Here is a 21379-nt window from a genome sequence, read left to right as displayed (position 1 = left end):
GTGGGAAGGAAAAAGTGTGGCAGAAAACGCTGCACAACGAGAAGAGGTGACCGGACCCTGAGGAAGATTGTGGAGAAGGACCGATTCCAGACCTTGGGGGACCTGCGTAAGCAGTGGACTGAGTCTGGAGTAGAAACATCCAGAGCCACCGTGTACAGGCGTGTGCAGGAAATGGGCTACAGGTGCCGCATTCCCCAGGTCAAGCCACTTTTGAACCAGAAACAGCGGCAGAAGCGCCTGACCTGGGCTACAGAGAAGCAGCACTGGACTGTTGCATGTCATTCGGAAATCAAGGTGCCAGAGTCTGGAGGAAGACTGGGGAGAGGGAAATGCCAAAATGCCTGAAGTCCAGTGTCAAGTACCCACAGTCAGTGATGGTCTGGGGTGCCATGTCAGCTGCTGGTGTTGGTCTACTGTGTTTTATCAAGGGCAGGGTCAATGCAGCTAGCTATCAGGAGATTTTGGAGCACTTCATGCTTCCATCTGCTGAAAAGCTTTATGGAGATGAAGATTTCATTTTTCAGCACGACCTGGCACCTGCTCACAGTGCCAAAACCACTGGTAAATGGTTTACTGACCATGGTATTACTGTGCTCAATTGGCCTGCCAACTCTCCTGACCTGAACCCCATAGAGAATCTGTGGGATATTGGGAAGAGAAAGTTGAGAGACGCAAGACCCAACACTCTGGATGAGCTTAAAGGGATTCTGTCACCTCCCCTAAGGCAAAAAACGATTTAAAACCAGCCATGCAGCACAGCTTACCTGGATTAGGCTGTGCTGTTCAATCTTGAAATCCGTCCAGCAGTTAGTTCAAAAAACGAGTTTGATCAATGAGGAAATGCGTCCTGAAGGTGCCCAGAGGGGCGTTTTTTTCTTCTGAGAGAGCCCAGTCCCGCCCCTTTTTCAGTGCCCAGCCCACCTTCCTTGTATTTTCTAACTGCCGCCCCCAGCCTGCCACAGCCTCTCCTGCCTCTCCTCCCCCTCCCTCACGCCGAACGAAGTCTCGCACAGGCGCAGTACCCACTGAGGGCTGCGCCTGTGCGATCATCAGGAGACTGAGGGCGGCAGCTTCATCTTCGTCACTGGGCATGCGCCGAGCCCAGTGACGTCCGATGCTCGCTCTTCCCTGCTGACTGAGGGAAGAGCGAGCATCGGACGTCACTGGGCTCGGCGCATGCCCAGTGACGAAGATGAAGCTGCCGCCCTCAGTCTCCTGATGATCGCACAGGCGCAGCCCTCAGTGGGTACTGCGCCTGTGCGAGACTTCGTTCGGCAAGAGGGAGGGGGAGGAGAGGGAGGGGAGGCTGTGGCAGGCTGGGGGCGGCGGTTAGGAAGTAAAAGGAAGGCGGGCTGGGCACTGAAAAAGGGGCGGGACTGGGCTCTCTCAGAAGAAAAAAACGCCCCTCTGGGCACCTTCAGGACGCATTTCCTCATTGATCAAACTCGTTTTTTGAACTAACTGCTGGACGGATTTCAAGATTGAACAGCACAGCCTAATCCAGGTAAGCTGTGCTGCATGGCTGGTTTTAAATCGTTTTTTGCCTTAGGGGAGGTGACAGAATCCCTTTAAGGCCGCTATCGAAGCATCCTGGGCCTCCATAACACCTCAGCAGTGCCACAGGCTGATTGCCTCCATGCCACGCCGCATTGAAGCAGTCATTTCTGCAAAAGGATTCCCGACCAAGTATTGAGTGCATAACTGAACATAATTATTTGAAGGTTGACTTTTTTTGTATTAAAAACACTTCTTTTATTGGTCGGATGAAATATGCTAATTTTTTGAGATAGGAAATTTGGGTTTTCATGAGCTGTATGACAAAATCATCAATATTAAAACAATAAAAGGCTTGAATTACTTGAGTTGGTGTGTAATGAATCTAAAATATATGAAAGTCTAATGTTTATCAGTACATTACAGAAAATAATGAACTTTATCACAATATGCTAATTTTTTGAGAAGGATATATATATATATATATATATATATATATATATATATATATATATATATACACACATATACAGGATTCCAAATAAAAAATTTGCGGACTCCATTTTAGTCAATGGAGTGTTGAACTCTGGGTCAGTTATATGACTGTCTGGCACTTGCGTTAGTTATGTTCTGGAAATATAAAACTGTGGTGCAGAAGGGGGCGTAACGTAGAATGAAAAATAAAAAAATAAAACAGAAGCCTAAAATGAAAGGAAATGCGTCACCAAAAATGTTACCTGCCAGTAACACAACATATCATGAATATTTGATTGGTGGGGGTCTGACATCCCTGCCGATCAGCAGTTTGAAGGAGTCATCTGGGAAGTGCAGTGTGAGACAAGTGAATGGAGCGAGTGCTTGTAATTAGTGATGAGCGAACTTGTATTTCAAGTTTGGTGTACAAGGTTTGGGTTATCTAAGAATTCTGTTATGGATTCCACTACCCCAAAACATAATTCTTAGATAACCCAAACCTTGTACGCCGAACTTGAAATACAAGTTCGCTCATCCCTACTTGTAATTGTACTACACCACCGCTCCACTGAAGACGAGGCCTAGTGTCAAGACCTCGTCTCACAGCTGATTTACTGGACCCCCACCGATCAGATAGTGAAGACCTATCCTGAGGACAGGTGTTTAATATTAACGCTGGACAACCCCTTTCATATCTGTATACTTTTTAAGTCTTACTAACACACAGCATGTTCCATCTGTGTCCATACTTGCTTTCATCGCTATTAACATACCTAAATGTTACTGCAATACTAACTATGGTGAAATGCTGGAGAGGCAGAATACAAACACAGACAGATCTGGATACAAATATCTATCCATCTTGTGTTTCTGGATTAGTATACAAGTTTTAGCTTTATTGCTTAACCCCCTAAGTACCTGCGCCATACATGTACGGCGCTGGTGGACATGACCTAAGGACCAACGCCGTACATGTACGGCGGCTGATCGGGCGGGTGCAGGAGCTGTGCCCGCCCAATCAGCGGCACTAACCTAACAGTCACTGACATCCAGCCCCTGCTGCATATGTTAACCCCCTTGTTTGCCGCGGTACGGGTTCCCTCCGCTTTACCGCGCTGCAGTGGTGGGGACCCGATGGCAGAGAAGGCAAGCCTGATGCCTTCCACGGAAGCCTGTGAGATCCAGCCCTTAGGCTAGGTTTCGCAGGCAGGCTGTCAGCATAAAAGCTGACATGCAATGCATTACAATACAGGTTGTATTGTAATGCACTGCAGAGGGGATCAGACCTCAGAAGTTGAAGTCAGAGTGGGACATAAATATAAAGTAAATAAAATAAAAAAAATCCAAATATAAAACAAAAAATTGTATATAAAAAAAGAAAGAAAAAAACCCAGCCATATTCGGTATTGCCACGTACCTAACAAAAATATCACATTATCCACCCCCTCATCTGAATGCTGTAGAAAAAAAAATTAAATAAAAAACAGGGCTAAAACAATCATTTTTTGGTCACCTTACATCACAAAAGGTGTCATACCAAGCTATCAAAGTCACACACCCCAAAATTGTACCAGTCATCTCCTCCAGCAAAAAATTGCCCCCCCAAAAATAAAAATAAACTAAGGCTACTTTCACACTAGCGTTCGGGTGTCCGCTTGTGAGCTCCGTTTGAAGGGGCTCACAAGCGGACCCGAACGCTTCCATCCAGCACTAATGCATTCTGAGTGGACGCGGATCTGCTCAGAATGCATCAGTCTGGCAGCGTCCAGCCTCCGCCTGGCCGTGCGGATCCGTCCAGACTTACAATGTAAGTCAATGGGGACAGATCCGTTAGTGTGTCATCTTCAAACGGATCCGTCCCCCATTGACTTTACATTGAAAGTCTGGACGGATCCGTCTGAGGCTATTTTCACACTTAGAAATATTTTAACAATATAATTCAGACGGATCCGTACTGAACGGAGCCACCGTCTGCATTATATAAGCGGATCCGTCTGAGACGGATCCGCTCTGAACGCAAGTGTGAAAGTAGCCTAAACTATGGCTCTCAGACTATGGATCACTGAATATGAATGGACGACTTAAAATGAAAACAAAACTTTATTAGCTTACCAAACTAAAAAATTATCCCCTTATAAATGTAAAAAAGGCTACTTGGCGCAAGTAACGTGTGGGTGAATCTGACAGTCACTCCCCTCCTGTGTTGGGGACCTATATGCCAATAGTGTCAGTGGTATACAATGAACACCAAGTGGTCCACAGAACAGTAGTACCACCCCAGATGTGATGCAAATCAAAGGACTGGGATTCTGGTATTGTATAATCCCAGTACCTTCACCACAACCAGATTAGTGTGGGGTCCCTATCCACAAATGGGCTAATCTATGGTATCTAGATCTCCCAAGACCCCCCTTCTGCTAGACTGCGATCTCATAGTACAACTGGCCCTGCTCGACGCGTTTCTAAACTATCTGTAGCAAGTTTGTCATCAGGAGCATATACGGGCGTTTACTGCACGTGGATCGCACAGCAGCACCATACAGCACTAGTATGGCCATCTCCACGGCACATTTTTGGCAAATTTTTGGCAAATTTAGTATTTTTTTATAAATAAAAATGAAATATTTTGAAGTACAATATGTGATGAGAAAATCTCAGAATGGCTTGGATAAGTAAAAGTGTTTTAAAGTTATCACCACATAAAGTCACATGTCAAATTTGCAAAAAATGGCCTGGTCCTTAAGGTGAAAAATGGTAAGATCCTGAAGGAGTTAAAGGGGTTTTCCCGTTTCACACTTTATGCTCCTTACCAATTCCTGTTTACTTGCAGATATGCAGAGGCTGAAACCCTGTACATGGCCAGTCCTGCTCAGAGCCGAGAGGTGGACACAGTTGTCCCCAGTCAAGGGAACGTTCTGTCAGCTAAACACAGCAGCAGGTCAACAAATCTCATTGATGTCAGTGTTTCCTTCTGCAGTCAAATCTTGAAGATGACAACTATCAAAGGTTTAGTGTAAACCAGAAGACAAACACCAATAAATAGGAGTTAACATTCCTTTCAATGCACAAAGGTTAAGAAATGACAAGCTCAGATTCTTGTCTACAAATGCTCGCAGTTTAGGGAATAAGATCAATGAACTTGAGGCTATAATGACATCTGAGAATATAGATGTAGTGACTGTTACTGAGACATTGTTCAAGGGGAGTAATGACTGGGATATATCAATACCAGGGTTCTCTCTATACAGGAAAGACAGAGAAGGCAAGAAGGGGGTGGCCCTGTATGTGAAAGATAGCATAAAATATAATTTGATACAAGTTAGCGAGAACAATTTGGGTTACCTTGCAGCTTGATAATCATAAGGTAACTCGTGTAGGTGTGATATATAGACCACCTAGCCAAGTCAAAGAATTAGATGATGATCTACTAGTTGAGGAAATAGCTAAAATGACATTGAAGGGGGAAGTTATCATTATGGGAGACTTCAATCTTCCAGATGTAAACTGGAAAACCAAAATAGCTAGCTCTGCCAGGAGTACAGATAGTCTAAATTCCCTACTGGGATTATCTCTACAGCAAGTAGTTGAGGAGCCAACCCGGAAGGAGGCCATTTTAGATTTAGTATTCACAAATGGGAATTTGGTATATGATATTACTGTGGGGGAAAGCTTGGGATCTAGTGATCACCAGTCAGTGTGGTTTACTATAAGTACAGTGACTGAGTCACACCACACAAAAACCAAAGTTTTAGATTTTAGAAAAACTGACTTTTCTAAAATTAGATTAGTGGTATACGAGTCCCTATCAGATTGGAACAGTTTAATTGGAGTCCAGGAGAAATGGGACTACTTAAAAGTGGCACTATTGAAGGCAACAGAAAATTGCATTAGGCTTGTCAGTAAAAGCAAAAAAAGGAAGAGACCACTGTGGTACTCAGCAGAAGTGTCCAAAATCATTAAAAACAAAAAGATAGCATTTAGAAGTTATATAATAATAAAAAAAAAAAAAATAATAATAATAATGGATGAAAGGCAAATTTATCAGATTAGGCAGAGAGAGGACAAACAAGTCATAAGAGCTTCTAAAGCACAGGCAGAGGAGAAATTAGCTCAGTCAGGGAAAAAAAAGGCGATAAGGCATTCTTCAGACACATAAATGAAAAAAGGTAACTAAAACAAGGAATTGCCAAATTAAAAACAAAAGGAAGGTATATGGAAGAAGATAAAGAACTAGCTGACTGCCTCAATGAATACTTCTGTTCAGTTTTTACAAAGGAAAATGAAGGAAAAGGACCTCAGTTAGGAAAGAAGACGAATGAATCTTTTGATGCATGTGTCTTTACAGAGGAAGAGGTTCTAAGTCAGCTGTCTAAAATTTATACAAATAAGTCACAGGGGCCTGATGGGATACACCCAAAGCTATTAAAAGAGCTCAGCGTTGAACTAGCAAAACCATTCACAGATTTATTTAACCAATCACTGGCAACAGGAGTCGTCCCAGAAGATTGGAAATTAGCAAATGTTGTCCCCATTCACAAGAAAGGTAGTAGGGAGGAATCGGGCAACTATAGGCCAGTAAGCCTGACATCAGTAGTGGGGAAATTAATGGAAACCATACTTAAGGAGAGGATTGTGGAACATCTAAAATCTCATGGATTGAAAGATGAAAAACAGCAAGGGTTTACTTCAGGGAGATCATGTCAAATTAATCTTATTGATTTTTTTGATTGGGCGACTAAAATAATAGATGGAGGAGGTGCAGTAGACATAGCTTATTTAAACTTTAGTAAGGCTTTTGATACTGTCCCACATAGAAGGCTTATCAATAAATTGCAGTCTTTGGGCTTGGACTCCCATATTGTTGAATGGATTAGGCAGTGGCTGAGGGACAGACAGAGGGTTATAGTCAATGGAGTATATTCAGACCAAGGTCTTGTTACCAGTGGGGTACCTCAGGGATCTGTTCTGGGACCCATATTGTTTAATATCTTTATCAGCAAAATTGCAGAAGGCCTCGATGGTAAGGTGTGTATTTTTGCTGATGACACAAAGATTTGTAACAGGGTTGATGTTCCTGGAGGGATACACCAAATGGAAAAGAATTTAGGAAAAGTAGAGGAATGGTCAAAAATCTGGCAACTAAAATTTAATGTTGATAAGTGCAAGATAATGCACCTGGAGCGTAAAAACCCAAGAGCAGAATATAAAATCAGTGATACAGTCCTAACCTCAGTATCTGAGGAAAGGGATTTAGGGATCATTATTTCAGAAGACTTAAAAGGTAGGCAGACAATGTCATAGAGCAGCAGGAAATGCTAGAAGAATGCTTGGGTGTATAGGGAGAGGAATTACCAGTAGAAAGAGGGAGGTGTTCATGCCGCTCTATAGAGCACTAATGAGACCTCATTTGGAGTATTGTGCGCAGTACTGGGGACCATATCTCCAGAAGGATATTGATACTTTGGAGAGAGTTCAGAGAAGAGCTACTAAACTGGTACATGGATTGCAGGATAAAAAACTTACCAGGAAAGATTAAAGGACCTTAAGGGTCCATTCACACGTCCGTTTTTTCTTTCCTGATCTGTTCCGTTTTTTGCGGAACAGATCAGGACCAGATCTGGACCCATTCATTTTCAATGGGTCCTGGAAAAAAAAAAAATCGGACAGCACAATGTGTGCTGTCCGTTTCCGTTGTTCCGTTCCGCATGTCCGTTTAAATATAAAACATGTCCTATTATGTTCCGCAAAAATCGGATCCTGGTACAATGCAAAGTCAATGGATCCGCAAAAAACGGATGACATACGGAAACATTTTCAGGAACAACGGATCCGCAAAAAACGGACCGAAAATCGGGATATAGGAAAATACTGACGTGTGAATGTAGCCTAACATGTATAGCGTGGAAGAAAGACGAGACAGAGGGGATATGATAGAAACTTTTAAATACATAAAGGGAATCAACAAGGTAAAAGGAGAGAATATTTAAAAGAAGAAAAACTGCTACAAGAGGACATACTTTTAAACCTTTGCCCCTCTAATTTAAAAGTAATATCAGGAAGTATTACTTTACTGAGAGAGTAGTGGATGCATGGAATAGCCTTCCTGCAGAAGTGGTAGCTGCAAATACAGTGGAGGAGTTTAAGAGTGCATGGGATAGGCATAAGGCCATCCTTCATATAAGATAGGGCCAGGGGCTATCCATAGTATTCAGTATATTGGGCAGACTAGATGGGCCAAATGGTTCTTATCTGCCGGCACATTCTATGTTTCTATGTAAATCACCATAAAACCAGGAGGGTTTACACCAAATGCCTTATAAAAAAAAACAAAGTGTCCAGGCACACAAGATTCAAAGGTGTACTAGCAAATATATTACGAGGGTTGTGAGCAGTGCATGAAAGTATATAGGGAGAATACCTAAATGACAATCACAAGGCAAACTGGCAACCCCCCCCCCCCCCTTCTTTTTATGGTGGTTTGTCTTATGGTTTAGGCCTCATGCACACGACAGTATTTTTTCCACTGTCCGCAAAACGGGGTTCCGTTGGTCCGTGACCGTTTTCGTCCGTGGGTCTTCCTTGATTTTTGGAGGATCCACGGACATTAAAAAAAAGTCGTTTTGGTGTCCGCCTGGCCGTGCGGAGCCAAATGGATCCGTCCTGAATTACAATGCAAGTAAATGTGGACGGATCAGTTTGACGTTGACACAATATGGTGCAATTGCAAACGGATCCGTCCCCATTGACTTTCAATGTAAAGTCTGGAGTCCCTTTTATACCATCGGATCGGAGTTTTCTCCAATCCGATGGTATATTTTAACTTGAAGCGTCCCCATCACCATAGGAACGCCTCCATGTTAGAATATACTGTCGGATATGAGTTATATCGTGAAAACTCATATCAGACAGTATATTCTAACACAGAGGCGTTCCCATGGTGATGGGGACGCTTCTAGTTAGAATATACTACAAACTGTGTACATGACTGCCCCCTGCTGCCTGGCAGCCCCTGATCTCTTTCAGGGTGCCGTGATCAGCACAATTAACCCCTCAGGCGCCGCACCTGAAGGGGTTAATTTTGCGTATCATAGCCCCTTGTAAGAGATCAGGGCTGCCAGGCAGCAGGGGGCAGACCCCCCCCCCCCTGAATATCATTGGTGGCCAGTGCGCCCCCCCTCCCTCCCTCTATTGTATTAATAACATTAGTGGCACAGTGTGCGGCCTCCCCGGCCCCCCTCTATTGTAATTAGAACATTGGTGGCAGTGTGCGCCCCCCCCCGATCATTGGTGGCAGCGGAGTTCCGATCGGAGTTCCAGTTTAATCGCTGGGGCTCCGATCGCTAACCATGGCAACCAGGACGCTACTGCAGTCCTGGTTGCCATGGTTACTTAGCAATAGTAGAAGCCTCATACTTACCTGCTGGCTGCTGTGATGTCTGTGTCCGGCCGGGAGCTCCTCCTACTGGTAAGTGACAGGTCTGTGCGGCGCATTGCTAAATGAACTGTCACTTACCAGTAGGAGGAGCTCCCGGCCGGACACAGACATCGCAGCAGCCAGCGGGTAAGTATGATGCTTCTACTACTGCCACCAATGTTCTTATTACAATAGAGGGAGGGAGGGGGGCCGGGGGAGGCCGCACACTGCCAATGTTCTTATTACAATAGAGTGAGGGAGGGGCGCACACTGTGCCACCAGCAGTCATGTACACAGTTCGTTGTATTTTCTAACTAGAAGCGTCCCCATCACTACGGGAACGCCTCTGTGTTAGAATATACTGTCGGATCACTTCGTGAAAACTCAGCTCTGAAAAAGCTTTTATGCAGACTGATCTTCGGATCTGTCTGTATGAAAGTAACCTACGGCCACGGATCACGGATGCCAATCTTGGGTGCATCCGTGTTCTTTCACTGACCCATTGACTTGAATGGGTCCGTGAACCGTTGTCCGTCAAAAAAATAGGACAGCTCATATTTTTTTGACGGACAGGATACACGGATCACGGAGGCGGATGACAAACGGTGCATTTTCCGAGTTTTCAACTGACCCATTGAAAGTCAATGGGTCCGCAGAAAATCACGGAAAACGGAACAACGGCCACACACAATGGTCGTGTGCATGAGGCCTTATATTAAAAGATTGATATTGCTGGACCACACCATGTAAGTATTGTACTTTGTTGGGGGCATTTAGGACATTAAAAGGGGTTGTTCCATCGCCACAATGTATCGCCTACTCACAGGATAGGAGATAAGTGTGTGTGGGGCCCTACCCCAATCACTAGAACAGGGCAACCCCCAATCAGCTCTATGGGACTGTCAGAGAGCGCTCCAGTCAAACAAGGGAACTCCGTTCTAGTAATCGGTGGGGGCTCCAGCTGTCGGACCCCCTGCCAATCAGGCACATATACCCTATCCCTGTGGACATCCCTTTTAAAGGGTTCCATGGAGGACTATTTTCAGGTCATATTAGAAAGATGTACAACATTTGTCATTTAAAGTGTAACAGTTTCAGATAACTTTCAGGATAAACTACAGTGTACAAGAGGAATAACCATTACTGGCCATTAATTAAAAGCTGTCTGAAATAATAAAAAAAATCTCAGACAAGCCAGCTTTAAAAAACAAAACAAAAACCAACCTCTTTTCACCCATTTCCCAAGACACCACAAACAGCAGTGGTGAGCAGCGCTGCAACCCTATTCAGTTCAGTGACTGCGCTGCCACAGCGATCGGCGGTCAGGAATTGGGCCAAGATTGGTAGCATCAGCCTAAGGCCCTTTTCACACGGGCGAGTATTCCGCGCGGATGCGAGAGTTGAACGCATTGCACCCGCACTGAATCCCGACCCATTCATTTCTATGTAGCTGTTCACATGAGCGGTGATTTTCACGCATCACTTGTGTGTGGCGTGAAAAATCGCAGCATGCTCTATTTTGTGCGTTTTTCACGCAACGCAGGCCCCATAGTAGGCCTGCACAATATATCGCCAAAGCAATCGCAATAAATCGCCATATTGCAATCGCCAATTGGCCGACCTAAAAATGCTGCAATTGTATTACCATATTTTTCGCTTTATAAGACAAACTTTTGGGGGGGAAATGGCAGTGCATCTTATAAAGCGATGGTTGACTTTTTACGTGGTTGACACTGATGTATCGCCGGCCGCTATGCTGCACAGCGCGGCCGGCGATACATCAGTTACTGTGCGGGGAGGGAGGAGGGGCTGGAGGCAAGTCGTTATTTTAATGAACAAATGTTCTTCTATTTTATTTATCTGTTCTGTGCAGTGCTATTAAGAAAATGGCAAGTTTTGTATTTTGTACTTTTGCAGTAATGCAAATATGTTATTTAATTTAGTAAAAGATGTTGTTTTTTTAAAACACTGTGCATTTCAGTTTTTGAGTTAAGCATAACTAAATTTCAGCATTATCAGTAATTTCTGTGTGCTTTTGCCTTGAAAATCCAAGCAAATAGACCTCTAGCACAATTCCCTTAAAATATTGCATATCGTTATCGCAATTTTTAGGGCCCTAATCGCACAAAATTCCCATATCGTGCAGCCCTACCCCATAGAAATGAATGGGGTTGCGTGAAAATCGCAAGCATGCGCAAGCAAGTGCGGATGCGGTGCTATTTTCACGCACGGTTGCTAGGAGACTATCGGGATGGAGACCCGATCATTATTATTTTCCCTTATTAACATGGTTATAAGGGAAAAGAATAGCATTCTGAATACAGAATGCATAGTAAAATAGTGCTGGAGGGGTTAAAAAAAATAATTTAACTCACCTTAATCCACTTGATCGCGCAGCCTGGCTTCTCTTCTGTCTCCTTCTTTGCCGATTGCAGGAACAGGACCTGTGGTGACGTCACTCCGGTCATCACATGATGATGGATCATGTGATGACCGAAGTGACGTGACCACAGGTCCTGTTCCTGCAATCAGCAAAGAAGGAGACAGAAGAGATGCCGGGCTGCGTGATCAAGTGGACTAAGGAGAGTTAAATTATTTTTTATTTTATTTTTAACCCCTCCAGCGCTATTGTACTATGCATTCTGTATTCAGAATGCTATTATTTTCTCTTATAACCATGTTATATGGGAAAATAATACAATCTACAGAACACTGAGCCCAAGCCCAAACTTATGTGAAGAAGTTCGGGTTTGGGTACCAAACATGCGATTATTCTCACGCGAGTGCAAACGCATTACAATGTTTTGCACTCGCGCGGAAAAATAGTGCATGTTCCCACAACGCACCCGCACCTTTTCCTGCAACGCCCGTGTGAAGGAGGCCTAATACCTTATTCACACGTCAGTGATTTCCATCAGTAGGTTTGTGCCAAAACCAGGTGCAGTCTGTGGAGGATCCAATCCTGGTTTTGGCTCACAATCACCGACCAAACACTGACATGTGAATGAGGCATAAGGGTAGGGTCACACACAGCTTTTTGTGTCAGTTTTTGAGCTAAATCCAGAAGTGGGTCAGGAAGGAATGAGAAATATGAAGAAATTCTTCCTGCTGGATTCATCCCAAAAAAAAAAAAAAAAAAAACGCTATCAAAAACTGACAAAGTGCTGTCTGAACCAACCCTAGGGCTAGTGTCACACATGCAGTTTTCTGAGCCAAAGCCAGAAGTGAATCCACAAAGAGAAAATAAAAATAAAAAATCAAGGGATCATGCACACGGCCGTTCTGTGCATTGGAGACCAGTTTGCGATCCCAAATGCACGGGCAACATCCGTGTGGATTCCACAGACATATCCAGACCTCGTTCAAGTTGTGATCCGTCCACAATTTTTTTGCGGTGTGGAGGCACGGACAGAAACTACACTAAAGCACTCAGTAGTGCTTCCGTGCCTCTTTTCTGCACAACCTTCCAGATAGCGGACTCATTCAAGTGAATAGGTCCGCATCTGTGATGCATGAGCCCTAAGACTAAGGCCCTTTTCACATGGGAGAGTTTTCCGCGCGGGTGCAATGCGCGAGGTGAACGCATTGCACCCGGACCCATTCATTTCTATGGAGCAGTGCACATGAGCGGTGATTTTCACGCATCACTTGTGCGTTGCGCGAAAATCGCAGCATGCTCCATGTTGTGCGTTTTTCCCGCAACGTAGGCCCCATAGAAGTGAATGGGGCTGCGTGAAAAATCGCAAGCAAGTGCGGATGGGGTGCGAATTTCACGCATGGTTGCTAGGTGATGGGGACCCGATCTTTATTATTTTCTCTTATAACATGGTTATAAGGGAAAATAATAGCATTCTTAATACAGAATGCTAAGTAAATTAGGGATGAAGGGATTAAAAAAAATTAAAAAAATTAAACTCACCTCATCCACTTGTTCACGCAGCCTGGCTTCTCTTCTTTGAGGACCTGGTAGAAGAGGACCTGGTAGAAAAGGACCTTTGGTGACATCACTGCACTCATCACATGATCCATCACCCTTCTCCCAGGTCCTCAAAGAAGAAGAAAGAAGAGAAGTCAGGAGGCGCGAACAAGTGGATGAGGCGAGTTTAATTTATTTATTTTTTAACCCCTTTATCCCTATTTTACTTAGCATTCTGTATTAAAAATGCTATTATTTTCCCTTATAACCAGGTCATAAAGGGAAAATAATAAAATTTACACAACACTGATCCCAAACCCGAACTTCTGTGAAGAAGTCCGGGTTCGGGTCTGTGTACCAAACATGCCGATCTTTCTCACGCTCGTGCAATACGCTTTGCCCTCGCGTGGAAAAATTGTGCATTTTCCCACGACACACCCACATCCTATCCGGCCCTCACACACGACACCCACGTGAAAGAGGCCTAAGACGTCTCTGCTCTGATATATACTCCTGTATATGGCTCAAAAAACTGCATGTGCTATTCCAGCCTTATACAAGTTTATGAAGTGAAGATGAAAGTTATTGTTTTACCTGTACGTTGTATCACATGCTCAATCTTAACAGTAAGGTAGGTCTAACTGCACTACATTACAGTAATATGATAGCCCATGCATTCTGAACTCTTCAGACAACTATAAAAAGCATATTCTAATAAAGTCCAACTATGAAGATAGCTGGCATACGTTATTCCCCACATCAGCTGTCTCACCAGCAGGACAAGGGTCAGGGGACATTCCGGAGATCTTTTAGATAAGCCAGGAACGTCCATCTCAGATGGGAATACCCCTAACAGCAGGAAGGACTGTATTTAACATGTATAGGAGGGAGGGGGGGGGGGAAATTTATCAAAACCAGTACAAAGGAGGAGATGTAAAAGTTGCCCACAGCAAACCATAGGTTTCCAGATTAGATTTTTTACAAGTCCTTTCGAAAATGGGGGAAAAAAAAAAAAAAAAAAAAAAAAAAAAAAAAAAATTATATATATATATATATATATATATATATATATATATATATATATATATATATATTAATATTATAATAAGAAAAAATAAAGTGATTGTTGTGGGCAATTCATCCAGTTTGACTTTACACCAGTTATAATAAATGTTCCCCACGGCACTTTAATAGAAGTACATTATACAATATAAGTCCATCTAAGTTTCTAAAATATGCAATGACTATTCTGTAATTATCACCCATATTATATATTCATATAAGTTACTGTTAATAGTTGTTACCTTGCCACCTTAGCCGCCATAGTAGGCGAGTTTGTCTCCGCCGCTGTGGGCATCAGCCTGAGGTTATGGATTTGTCCATTCATGGTGGTACACTGCTGAAGAACCATGGAGTAAGAGCAGGGAAGAAGAAACACAGCTTTCTGGTTCTACCAGTCTGTAGTTTTCCGTCACCTGCAGTGACCCCCCCCCCCCCCATCCTTCTCCAGCTATGCTGCGACACACGCTCCGCCTGCACCGCCAGATAGTAAATGACTCATTGCATTGGTTTCATAACATCACAAATCCAGAGCAGGAAGGGCAAAACAGAAAAATACACAGCGGCCGTTCTCTTATACCAAAACAGCTCAAGCTTCAGCCCCAAACTAAGACAGGATTCTCAGATCCCAGCAAGACACCAAGAAATCATACCGCAGCAGTATTTTGTCCGGCAGAAACCGTAATGGAAACCTAATGGCCTATTATAGTCAACGGGGTCTGTCGGTTGCAGCTTCTGTGGTATACGCCAGATCCAGCCCTTCTGTTTTTACACTGGAACGGAATGACTAAAAATGTACTGCAAATGTGCACCAAGCCTAAAAGGTGAAAACATTACCCCACGTCACCCACAGATAATTTAATTAATGGCAGCCGAACGTAATAACTTCTTGCCACAACAGGTAAGCAGCGCTGTCACCGACAGCCACAGGCTCCAGTGTGCAGGATATTCCCAATGATGCCCTAAAAAAACCTTGGTGACATCACTACCAGGGTTTTCTCCTTCCTCCTGAAAACAGCAACAATGCAAAGAACTTAGTTAAACACATGGCATGGGGCCATACGATGTGAGCCCGACTTATACTATTTATTGTAACATACAACCACGTTAAAGCAAACCTTGGTCTGGAGCAGAGAATGTAAAGTCACAGAATGGTTCTTGTGTGGCCTACAGAAAAACTAAAAATGTATTTCTTGGATAAGGCTTGGTGCAGTCATACAGGGCAAACCGGCAGAGGTCTTTAAGGGTTAACATCCACTGCTGTCATGTCAGCCGCCTGATACCTACTATCATTATAAAATGCAGGCAGATATAGCCTAAGACGGCCATGTCACACGGATTTCTAGGATGGTTAGGTCAGCGAAGAATTACCTTAACGTAAAAGGGTTGCCCGGACTTCTATATTTAGCACTACAAGAACTGAGCTGTACAATGCTCTTATGGCCATATCTGTTAGCCCACATTCACACAAGCATTTTGTTACACCAAAAGCAGGAACGGGTCCACAAAACAGAAGAGATGCAGATCTGGTCTTGTCAAGATCTTGGATTAAAGCAAAATACTAACCAAAATAAGCAAATGTTAATGTGGCCTAAAACGTATCCAAACACAGATCCATCTGCTGCACCCAGGCATCGAGAAGAATCCTTCACTGGGCACACACTAAACTAGTAATTCAGTTCTAGCCAGAATCTTTCTACTGCTTTGTTGGCTTTACTCCCCTTTATGACAAGACTCATACGCAGCCTGTGCAGTACTGTCCTTGAGGCAGTAAACAGCTTAATCTGGGCAGGCACAGCTGGTGAACTAATCTTCTAGTGCCTTCCACACCCTGGCATAACATGCGGGCTAATGCCATAAACTCTGCTACATGTAAAGCCATTCACAACTAATGACACAGGCGAAGAGCGAGGTGTATAGGACTGTACGTGTGCTGGAAAGAACCATATGGGTTAACGAGCCGCCCCCAGCATACGATCTGTCTAGCAAGCACAATACTCGCCTCCCTTTGTCAGCAGCATGGCCTAGCTCTGACTCAGCAAGCCAGGCGCTTACAACCTACAGTATCAGTACACAATGCTGCCCACAACATGGACTGCTACATTGTAACGCTGCAAACCGTTCTCACCCACAAGTCGCCGCTGCCAGGGGTGGGATGCCACGGCAGAGGGAAACTGGATACAGGCAAGAATCTAGACCACTACACCACGGATGAGACTCCACACGAATGCATCGGGGACTGTGGAGTGGATCTATTCTAGGCACAGAGAGGGTCGATAGGGACTGTGAACACTGCCAGTGCTTACTTCATGGGGCCACTCCCTTCTCTCCTACTCAAGGACAAAAGCATGTACTTACCCGAAAACCCAAGCCTGGTGTCCTTATGTCTTACGCCAGTTCTAGCTCTTACAAGAACCTCACCCCCCCCCCCCCCAAAAAAAAAAAATAGAAAGAAAACCAGAAAAAAAAGGGGAATTTAAAAGTGTAACGAATTGCCTCCTGAAAGCAGTATCTAGAAGTCACTGCCGACCAAGAAAACATTACATTCTCTGGTCCCATCATTAAAATCAAACGTAACCACTGGATAAGGCACACATCAGGTGTGGATAGATGAGATATGGATGTATAGCACAATACAATCAAATGTAACCACCGATTGTAGGGCGAGCTATAGATACACGTATGTGGAAGTATAGCACAATACAATCAAATGTAACCACCGATTGTAGGGCGAGCTATAGATACACGTATGTGGAAGTATAGCACAATACAATCAAATGTAACCACCGATTGTAGGGCGAGCTATAGATACACGTATGTGGAAGTATAGCACAATACAATCAAATGTAACCACTGATTGTAAGGCGAGGTATAGATACACGTATGTGGACGTATAGCACAATACAATCAAATGTAACCACTGATTGTAAGGCGAGGTATAGATACATATATATGGACGTATAGCACAATACAATCAAATGTAACCACTGATTGTAGGGCGAGCTATAGATACACATATATGGAAGTATAGCACAATACAATCAAATGTAACCACTGATTGTAGGGCGAGCTATAGATACACGTATATGGAAGTATAGCACAATACAATCAAATGTAACCACTGATTGTAAGGCGAGGTATAGATACATATATATGGAAGTATAGCACAATACAATCAAATGTAACCACTGATTGTAAGGCGAGGTATAGATACATATATATGGAAGTATAGCACAATACAATCAAATGTAACCACTGATTGTAAGGCGAGGTATAGATACATATATATGGACGTATAGCACAATACAATCAAATGTAACCACTGATTGTAGGGCGAGCTATAGATACATATATATGGAAGTATAGCACAATACAATCAAATGTAACCACTGATTGTAGGGCGAGCTATAGATACACGTATATCAGCTGTGGATAGAGATGACATATATGTAAGTATAGCATAAAAGCAAACTACACATAGCAACTGGAATGCTTTTACACTGGCAAAAACAAGGATGGTTGCAGATTACCTTACCAGTTGGCACCTAGAGATGAATATAAAGCTACTGTTCACAAACCATCTGAAAATTAGAAAAAAAAAGTCAATTGCTAATTTATTGTTCATCAGCAGAGACAGCAGGCAGTCTCCAAATCTTAAAAAAAGAAAAAGAAGGCATTGCTTTACTGAATTCAGACTTAGGGTGTGCCATGACCTAGATGTGGCCAAGATGGATTCCATGTCACAGGGAGATAATCCAGACATGCTGTGCTATTTATACATTTAGTCCTCCTTCTTCATACAGAATCCTGTACAGTGGGGAACATAGAGAAACACACACACAGCTGAGTCCAGAGCCTGCACACACAAGCTGGCCATGTCCCTCCCTGGCAGGATAATGGCCGCCGCTCAGTTGGCCTCTCCTCGCTTGTCTGAGGGAGGATGGCGCGTGGGGCGCTGTAATCACTCACAGGCAGCCGCGCGCTGATTGGCTGCCGCCTCAGGAGAGTCTCTCCGCCAGCCCGTGACGTCACCGTGGCCCGGCTCCAAGCGGGGGACACCCTGCTCTCCCCCCTCCTCGTCGTCGTCTTCTAATTACCGTCCTATACGATAATGAAGCGCTGTGCTGCTGGCGCACAGGAACGTGACTGTGGTGTAGCGGGAGACCCATTTACCTCACACACGGCGACATTGTGTGAATGAGCGGCCAGTGAGGGACGCGTGCCCGCCTCTCGTTAACGTACAAAATGGAAGCCGCTTTGTGACTGGCGGAAAAAAGCGAAAACCTCAGTGATAACATGGGAGGGACACGGATATCGCCATATCTCCGTCACCAGAGACGTTAGCACGGTACACCAGCGTCCCCGTGTTGTCACCCTCCCCCCACAAGAGGAGAGCCAGAGCCCCAACCAGGTCCATCTTGTCTGGCGACTGTTTAGAACCGCCATGTAAATCTAGCGCGCAGATTCCACACACATTTATGAGGGAGTCCATGACACAACCATTAGCCTCTCACAACGAGACTTGACGACGTCCCGAACGGTTTACCCTTTGTATTCTGACGAATAAAATCCCGGATAACTAAGCGAGAGAACGGTGGACGGTTATATAGCTAGAATTAATATAGACATTTATATAATGCACAGGTCGCGTTCCCATGCCCGTGTTTATGAAGAATAGGAAGTTTAACCCTTGGTGTCGGCCTTGTGGCGAAAGTGCGGGCGGGAAGAGCCAGGCGGCTGCGAGCACTACTGGCTGGCTGGGGACAGAGAAGGGAGGCGGAGGATAGGGAGGCCGCGGTGCATTGTGGGCTGCCCCAGAGCGAGCTGAAGCTGCTCACACACACAATATGTGTTGGCTCGCCAAAAAGGAGCAGGCAGGGTGCCCTCCACAGCATGTCATGTAACCGAGGAAGGGGCCTGTGAAGCGGCTGGGCCTTTCCTGCGGGGCGAGGAGACGACCCTGTGTGCAGGGGAGCAGGGCTTTTGGGGGGGTGGGGGTGGGAAAGGCGGGCAGGCATGTCTTTCAAGGAGGCCAAGCCTGGGGAGAGAAGCCGAAATCCCGAAGACCATGTCAGAACGCAGCCTGCAAGTGAGACGGGAGCCTTTGATTGTTTGGATCGGGCATGCTGGCTCGGAGGGGCTGTGGATGCCTCGTCTGCGCCGCTTCCCCCCACAGCACTCCACTCATGTCTTCTTCTTGTTTCTGGCTTACAGGCTGCATCAACGGCATGGAGGCGGGCAACCCAGCCGGCCCCTCTGGCGAGAAGAAGAGTCACCACTGGAAGAGTTACAAGCTGGTCATCGACCCTGCCCTGAGGAAGGGGCAACACAAGCTGTACCGCTACGATGGACTGCACTTCAGCATGCCTGTATGTGCCCCCGCTGTCAGTGCATGCCATCCCTGGCTCCATCATCATCACCCTAAACTTCTTGCCTTTTGTGTTTGCAGAACCCAGGTGTCCCCCCAGTGGACTGCGTCAGAGACCCCCGGATCGGCAGGATATGGACCAAAAACAAGGAGGTCGACCTGCCTGTGCCCAAGCTGAAGGTACTGCTCCTTGTGTTCTCGCGGCGATAGATTGATGTGTGTGGTGTACTGTGCAGTAAAGTTGCCGGTCGCTGCTGCTTCATGTATTGATTGCGACTTCTCCCCGATCTGACGATCTCTCGCCTGCAGATCGACGAGTTCTACGTCGGCCCCGTGCCTCCGAAGCAAGTGACTTTTGCGAAACTGAACGACAATATTCGGGAGAACTTTCTTGGCGACATGTGCAAGAAGTATGGGGAGGTGGAGGAAGTGGAGATCTTGTACAACCCCAAGAACAAGAAGCACCTGGGCATTGCCAAAGTTATATTTGCCACTGTGACAGGCGCCAGGGATGCGGTGAAGCATCTACACAACACCACAGTCATGGGCAACCTGATCCACGTGGAGCTGGACACTAAAGGTAAGTGCTTCCCTGCCGGGGGATCGTCCTATCCCACTGACAGTTGTGTCCCCTGCGAGTCACGTGTGCCAGTGTTGTCTGTTGCTAGGAGACTGCAGTGCCGGCTGTCTGTCAGCACGCTCTGCTCTCTTACTGAAGTTTTACTGTACAGCCCGGCATGGTGTGTGTGCTGCAGGGAGATCTCAGCCCTTGGTGCTTGTGGCTTTGCATACAGACATTTATAAATTAGTGACAGGCTAGAAAATGCAAATACAGGCTGGATGTTGTTACAGTGCAGAGTCATGGACAGCACAGTATGGCCATAGTAAGACCGCCTGACAGCTATCATACATCTGCTACACCAGATCACCAGCCAAGTAGCATACTGCTGACTTATTTAAAAATAAAATAAAGTATTTAATGTTTTTTCTTTTGATTTCCGTTATTACATTTCCATATAGCAGCCGTCCCATACATGATCATCATGCCTCTGGGACAGGGGTCAACCCCCCCTAGCTGTTGTGAAACTACAACCCCCTAGCGTGCACATTTGCTTGGCTCTTTTCAGAACTCCCACAGAAGTGAATGGAGCATGCTGAGAGTTGTAGTTTCACAACCGCTGAGGAGGCTGACCCCTGATCTCTGCAGCGGACTCATGTTTTATGTTTTCCATAGGATTACTATGAAATTCTTCTAAGTGTCCGATTGTGTTTTCACTGCAGAGATGTGTATTTTAGGCTAGGCCCCGGCGTGGATGTAGTTGTGCAGTCCTTTCTGCATTGCTTGTCACACCGCAGTGTTATGTCTTACTGTTGTCAGAGCTAATACATGGTCCATGATGTTAGGCTTGTTTCACACTTCTGTTGTTTTTTTTTCTGGTATTGAGATCCGGCAGCGAATCTTAATACTGGAAAAATGTTTAGTCCTCATGCATTCTGAATGGAAAGAGATCCATTCAGGATGCATCAGGATGTCTTCCGTTCCGTCAGCATTCCGTTTTGTGTCCGGTCATAAAAACGGGGGGAAAAACCCTGCATCTGGCACTGAAAACAATGTAAGGCAATGGTGACGGATCCGTCACCTGTTGACTTTGTG

At 45.0% G+C, this 21379-nt stretch overlaps 1 protein-coding gene across 1 annotated transcript in view; it reads left to right on the top strand.

The window, feature by feature from the left end:
• The first annotated feature begins 19316 nt into the window (after window positions 1-19316).
• Window positions 19317-21379, top strand: part of SETD1B (SET domain containing 1B, histone lysine methyltransferase) — a 79809-nt gene continuing 77746 nt past the window's right edge. Inside the window, exons 1-4 of the mRNA XM_044275735.1 lie at window positions 19317-19446; window positions 19572-19726; window positions 19807-19905; window positions 20035-20305. Coding sequence (XP_044131670.1) covers window positions 19374-19446; window positions 19572-19726; window positions 19807-19905; window positions 20035-20305 — 598 coding nt within the window. The 5' untranslated portion in view covers window positions 19317-19373. The remainder of the gene's footprint in view (window positions 19447-19571; window positions 19727-19806; window positions 19906-20034; window positions 20306-21379) is intronic.

Source organism: Bufo gargarizans, chromosome 1 (assembly GCF_014858855.1).
Source record: "Bufo gargarizans isolate SCDJY-AF-19 chromosome 1, ASM1485885v1, whole genome shotgun sequence".
Taxonomy (NCBI): Eukaryota; Metazoa; Chordata; class Amphibia; order Anura; family Bufonidae; genus Bufo; species Bufo gargarizans.
The sequence above is the reverse complement of the archived record's forward strand: the minus strand, read 5'-3'. Positions and strand labels throughout refer to the sequence as shown.